General features: G+C 37.0%; 1 protein-coding gene across 1 annotated transcript; it reads left to right on the forward strand.

The window, feature by feature from the left end:
- Positions 1-658: 658 nt before the first annotated feature.
- Positions 659-5,139, forward strand: LOC125112160 (uncharacterized). Its single transcript, XM_047754392.1, has 4 exons — positions 659-1,091; positions 3,490-3,574; positions 4,336-4,478; positions 5,044-5,139. Exons 1-4 carry the CDS (start codon positions 702-704, stop codon positions 5,137-5,139), a joined length of 714 nt encoding a protein of 237 aa, XP_047610348.1. The 5' UTR covers positions 659-701.
- Positions 5,140-6,798: the final 1,659 nt, after the last annotated feature.

Raw genomic sequence — 6,798 nt, forward strand, 5'->3', positions numbered from 1 at the left:
CAACGCGGGATCCGAGCCGCATCTGCAACCTACACCACAGGTCACGGCAATGCCAGATTCTTAACCCACTGAGTGAGGCCAGGGATGGAACCCGCAACCTCATGGTTCCTAGCCGGATTTGTTTCCACTGCACCAAGACAGGAATTCCTGATAACTTTTATTTTGATGTCACTTCTGTTTTCCCAATAAGGGTTAGCTGAGCACTCTCCTAGCCTTTCATAACACTGTTGCAGTATCTGTAACATTACACAGATTTTATTTTCTGTTTTCATGTCTTTCTCCCAATAGCCTCTTGATTACTTAAGGACATGGATTTCAAGTTAATCATTTAATTATTTATTTATTAAAATATAGTTGATTTACAATGTTGTGCCAATTTCTGCTGTACAGCAAAGTGACTCAGCCATATATACTTTTAAGTTAATCGTTTTGAATTCATAGCCCCTAGAGTAGTGACTGCTGTGACAAAGATGCTGAATAAATACTTGCAGCAGCTGTGACACTTTTCTTCTCCACGGTGCCCCCACCCCCATCATTTCAGAGCTTTTTTTCTGCTTCATAAATTTTTCAGAGATTACTCTGGCCTGGAAAGAAAATATTCAATACACAGATGCTACAGTGGCATACTTCACCAATGTCCTTGTCTGTTGCAGATTCCAACATATGAAAACGTCCTTGAGTCCCAGAAAGGCAGAGGGGCCATGGATATTGCAAAGAGGCTGCAGTGTTTGCCACAAAATCTCAACTCCGAATGGAAAAAAAATGTCCTGCAACCACCAAAATCTGAAATAAAAGTCAAACCATGGGAAATAAAGCCTCCTGATTTCAGTTATAAACTGTATAAATCTTTAAGACTTCCAGAAAAACCATTAAGGACCATTAAAGAAGAAGAAAGGAAGAAAAAAAGCAATTTTCCAGGAACAATTCTTCACCTTCCCGGAATAAGGAGTCATCCTCAAAAGGCCATATCTCCCAAATTTATAACTACATTTCCACATCTGGATTCACATAAAGCAAAATTAATGTTTGTAGAGAATGGGAAATATCCAAATGGTATATACATTGACCCAAAACCACATGACTTTCGACAGGTACAAAAAAAAGAGCATTAGATTCAAAATAAGTTAAAACATGTAAGGGGAAAATATATTATTTTATTTATTTCTTAATTATGAAAACTCTAACATGAGTAAAAAAAGTTTATGTGGATATAATGAGTATAAACCTCTTTTTATTTCTCATGGAATGATATAATTCAAATTCAGCAAGAAATGATAAAGGAGAGGTAAGACCCTGCTTAATGTTGCTGATTGGGATTTTATCTGCCAGGTGGAATGGCCAACCCAAGGATGGCTTTCTTGACTTTATGAAAAGTTTGAACGAGGTGTGATTGGAGGACAGACCTCAGTTGCCAGGAGTTTACAGTGTGGTAGAAATGAAATTAATTCCTGGAACAAGTGGATGAGAGAAAGAAAATTGACCAAGAGTGGATATTATATTACTTAAATGAGTCTTTCTAATGGTTAATAATTTAATATATAAGCAAAAATTAGATTGCTTTTGGAATGGATTAGCAATGAGATACTGCTTTGTAGCACTGGGAACTATATCTAGTCACTTATGATGGAGCGTGATGATGTGAGAAAAAAGAATGTATGCATGTATGTGTAACAGGGTCACCATGCTATCCAGTAGAAAAAAAAATAATGTATCGGGGAAATTAAAAAGAATTTTTTAAATTAAAAAAACAAAAAAGATTTTTAATTTAAAATGGTGATGGAGAATATATATTTAAGGAGATGCAAGTGAAGTCAAAATATAATTTTACTAGAATATGAATATATCCTATACTTAGAGCTGTGATTTAACACATAATTATGTTTCTTTCTATGTAAAAAAAAAAAAACAAGCAATAGGACTGATAATACTGAAAAATCTAGAAAAAGGAAAAAATTTATTTCAGTAGGAAAAATATAGGAAAGCAGTTAACAGCATGGCCTCTGGGATTAGGGTATTCCAGTTCTCTCACTTTCTAATAACTGGACAAGTTATTAAGCCTCTTTACTCATTTATACATTGGGATAACAATACTACATGTTTTATATGGTTAAGTAAAGAAGGAGATAATTATACACAAAGTTCTCACAACAGGATTTGGAATATCAAAGTTTTCAATAAGTGTGAACTCTTAGGAGCTATTAGGATAAAAGCTGTGAAATTAAAGAAGCCTTGATCCATAACCTTCTTTACTTGTCCAGAGCACCTAAACACTTCTATTCATATTACCTTTTGGAGATGAGGGGAGGTCAATTAAATATTAAATATTAAATGCTATTGGTTTAACTATTTTACTAGTTAAAGTTACAAGCCTTGGGTAAGTAAAATTTAAGAAATGGGGGATTTTTAAATTTTAGCTAAATTAATTTTTTTTTTAAGAGTGAATTTGAGGCTGCATGATATAAATTGTACAACCACCAGGTGTCAGTCTTGTTACTGACTTACAAACAAGATTTTTCTAAACTAACTTGGTTCACACTGGATTTGACTAAAGATGAAAAATCTTGTATTAGGGAGTTTCCTTTGGGACCTTTAATATTTTATTATTTGCTTGTGGTGGGACAAAGAATCTCTCACTAAGAAGAGAACTCTGTCTGATTTCTTTTTTTTCGTCTTTTGTCCTTTTAGGGCCGCACCCGCATCCGGGGCATGTGGAGGTTCCCAGGCTAGGGGTCTGATCGGAGCTGTAGCCTCTGGCCTATGCCACAGCCACAGCAACGTGGGATCCGGGCTGCATCCGTGACACAGCTCACGGCAACGCTGGATCCTCGATCCACTGAGCAAGGCCAGGGATCGAACCCTCAACCTCATGGTTACTAGTCAGATTAGTTAACCACTGAGCCACGATGGGAACTCCTGATTTCTCCTTGATATCCCCAAGTTCACTCTTTTGTACCACATTAATTCAGATTTCAAGCAGGGACATTTAGGATGCTTTATTTGATTAGTTTCTAGAAGTGTACAGATTCTATTTCAGTTCATATTGGTTCATTTAAACCATGTTTAAAAAAATTTTGTTTTATAGATTACTAAAAACAATCAATATTTATTCTGTTCCAGCAAATTATTTTAGCTTTGTTCAATATTTTTCCTATTGCATGAAATAAATTCAGTTCAGGAAATAAAACATGTACCTCTCCTTGCATTTAAGATTACACTGCCGAATTCTGAATAGATATATTTAAAATACCATTTCTGAATTATTCACAGAAGGCTAATTGAAGTTCTTGCTCTACTATAAAATGAATTGGTTACACAGTATCCTGTCTTAGATTTTTCTATCAAGTTTTCATATCCAAGTTTTATATGCCTTAAAATTGCATTTTACTGGTGAAATATTTCATATTTGGAAAAAGTAAATTCCAAATAGAATACTAGCAATAAGAAACAACACTTATTAGTAATAACACAATCTTCTCTTTACATATTTAGTACCAACGTAACTTACCGAATTTTGTGACAGCTTATGAAAAGGACCCTTTTGGATTAAAATTTAAGTCACAACACCTAAGTACAGGTAAGTTATTATCATAATGCTATGACTATGGCAAAAAAAATAAATAAATAAACTTACTGCATTGTATCTTTTTTTTTTTAAGGGCCACACCTTAGGCATATGGAAGTTCCCAGTCCAAGGGTCAAATGGGAGCCTCAGCTGCCTGCCTACTTAGAGCCATAGCAAACCCTGGCTCCAAGCTGCATCTGTGATTTACACACCCAGGGATGGAACCCACATCCTCACAAAAACAACCCTCCGAGTCACAACAGGAACTCCTCTGGATTATATTTTAATGGCAATATTTGCAAAGACAAGTAATTTCAAAGGTATTTTTTAACTTATCATCTTTAATGATACAGTAAATTTTTTTAAATTCCTATTTAATTTATGGCAACAATCCATATGCTTTACTATCCACAACTTTTAATACATTATTAAAGATTGAGTTTATAACGCAATGTTTTCTGTATAGAGAACTGGTGAGTGAAAATATAGACTGGAGAAGCCAGGTGTGTAGCTTTGAACCTTGGCTTCACTGCCCTAATTACCTGAACTGTCTATATCTTGGTTTCCTCATCTGTAAAAGGAAATGGTAATAATTGGATCCAGCAAAAATGGTAGAAAGGATAAGCAAAATTTTTATTTAAATTTGTATTTATAAATTGTCCAACAATTTACTACTCCCGGGTCCTGATCCCAAAATGAGACTGCATTCAAAGAGATATCATAAACAAAGACCCATGTAATTGCTTAACTTCTCATTTGCCTCATGTCTGTAGTGCATGGGTGCCCACTGCTGAAAGATGGTCAACAGAAGAACAGTGCAGAAAGATTTATCACCTACAAGCCTCATGGATGCACATGGGATTCAAAGCTAATTTTACCAAAAGCCCCATGGCCCGTTAAATCTGCTTCATACACGGTGAGGTTGCTTCTGTCTCTACAGCTGTTGGGGTTTGTCTCCAGCACTGTTGTTAATGATTGCTTTAATGAAGGAGTTTTCCATTTGTTGTAGGGAAAGATATTCCTATCTTTAAAAGTAAAACATGCAGATTTCTGCTTTTTCTTAAAATGCAAACAGTGGATTATCTAGAATTTTGGATTTTTTTTCCTATTACCAAGAGAGGTTGTATGGTAGATTGAGGCCTAAATATTGTGAAGAATTGTCCCCAAATTTACTCCCACCTCATTTGGAGGACCCATTTTGAGTGAATTGCATTCAAATAAGAAGGCCTGACAAGTAGGCTCTGTCATATACTCAGAAACAAATGCTTAAACACATGCCTTATGGCTCAAATTCTCCCCTGGACAAATAAGGCTGCTTTGACAAGCCCTATTTGTCCAAGCAGAACAAGGTGTGTTTTCGGCATATAGAGCAAGCTTTTAAAGCAAAAAATTATTAAATGACAATTTTAAAAATATAAATTAAAATTAAAATCAATACGTGTTTGCTTTGTGGTAACTTACTTTGTACTGCATTTGTTAAGAGACACAGAAGGCGGCGAGATGCATACAGTGCATTTATGGATCGTGTGGAAGAAACATTTACTAAGACATGCAAGAACAATGGGCACATTTTTTAAGATTTGTTGAACACTTCCATTAACTCTTTAGAATTACTAATCAAATGACTGTTTAAAATATTATGTGTTTCATCCTATAGAAGCTCTATTATCATAGGAATTATAAGTGAAATATTTGCATGGTGCTTAAACCATTTTAAGTGGAGTAGGAAAGAATCTAGTCCCTTGACCAGATAATTACTATTTTTTCCTAGGTTTCAGTGGAATTCTGCAAAACTACCAGTGACAATGTCACAATTCCAAATTTTGCAGTCACTGTTGATGCCAGCCAACTCCCTTTAGTCTTGATCATTCCAGAGCATTTCTGCTTAACTTCCGGTAGCCAGTATCCACATCTCCTTGTGTGAGAGTTGTTCCTGGCTGTTGGAGCTGACCACAGCAGGTCTTTGTGCTCACAGCTTAATATCTACCAGCAGCAGCCCTGAAGCAAGGCCTGAGATGGTTGTTTTACAGTGTTCCCCAGGGCTCCCCAAGAGGGTTAAACACCAGTGTCTCAGTAGTTATTAGCACTTTGTTGGCTTCCTTCCTTTTCCTTTATCACCTGCCCACGTTCTTACCTTTATTTTGGGGCACCTCTGGTTTCACCAGCATCTTGGTTAAGTGTCTGCTTCTGCCAGTTTCCCCCTCTTGTAGCCACCTTCAGTCTCTATAAATGGTGATTCTTAGTTGGCTTGGCAAGGATCACCTTTTTCTATCTGTCTTCACTGCATTGCTCCTCCCACCCCCTACCCCCCCCCCCAAAAAAAGTGCCTTCAGAGTTTTCATCATTTACTTAATTTGGAGGGAGTAGAGGGTGAGTGTAGCTGGTCTGGCCCATCTACCTTTTAAAAAGTCCTGTAGGAATGTTTTCTTGCAGCTTCTTTGTGGAACATAGGAATACTTATTTCCTTGTGTTCTCAGCTCCGGGCTTTTGCCTCATATCAAGGCAACAGAAAATATTCCATTTCCACATGCTGTTAATACTTGTATTCCTCACCTCTGTGAGTTCCTACTTTCGGTCACCTGAGGAGCCTGGGTGCACTTGCCCTCTAACTCCTCACATGCCTTCAGTCATCTCCTGGGAGTCATCCTCCCAACATCCTCCTCTCCTACCCACTGGGTTTTATTTTAATACTCTTGTCCAGCCAGGCATCAACAAACCCAGGGCTTAGCTTTAGCATAGCTTCCCCCCCACCTTCTTTTCTTTTCTTCCTTTCTTTTTTTTTTTTTAATTGAGGTATAGATGGAGTTCCCATTATGGCTCAGTGGTAACAAACCCAGCTAATATCCATGAGGACTCAGGTTCAATCGTTGGCCTTGCTCAGTGGGTTAAGGATCCGTGAACTGTGGTATAGATCAAAGGCACAGCTCGGATTTGCTGTGGCTATGGCTTAGGCTGGCAGCTGCAGCTTCGATTCGACCTCTAGCCTGGGAACTTCCATATGCTATGGGTGAGGCCCTAAAAAAGACAAAAACAAGCAAACAAAAATTGAGGTATAATTGATGTGCAACATTATATGTTTCAGGTGTACAACATATAGTGAGTCAATTTTTAAAGGTTATATTCCATTTATAGTTATTACAGAATGTTGGCTATGGTCCCTATGATGTGCAATACCTTCTTGTAGTTTATTTTATACATAGTAGTTTGTACCTCTTAATCCCCTTGCCCTATTTTGC

Source organism: Phacochoerus africanus, chromosome 11 (assembly GCF_016906955.1).
Source record: "Phacochoerus africanus isolate WHEZ1 chromosome 11, ROS_Pafr_v1, whole genome shotgun sequence".
Classification (NCBI taxonomy): Eukaryota; Metazoa; Chordata; class Mammalia; order Artiodactyla; family Suidae; genus Phacochoerus; species Phacochoerus africanus.

Bases quoted from the DNA above. Each gene is read 5' to 3' on its own strand.
- LOC125112160 (XM_047754392.1), top strand. From the start codon at position 702: ATGGATATTGCAAAGAGGCTGCAGTGTTTGCCACAAAATCTCAACTCC. The intron at 1,092-3,489 runs GTACAAAAAAAA...TTACATATTTAG, and splicing joins AACCACATGACTTTCGACAG to TACCAACGTAACTTACCGAA. The intron at 4,479-5,043 runs GTGAGGTTGCTT...GCATTTGTTAAG, and splicing joins TTAAATCTGCTTCATACACG to AGACACAGAAGGCGGCGAGA.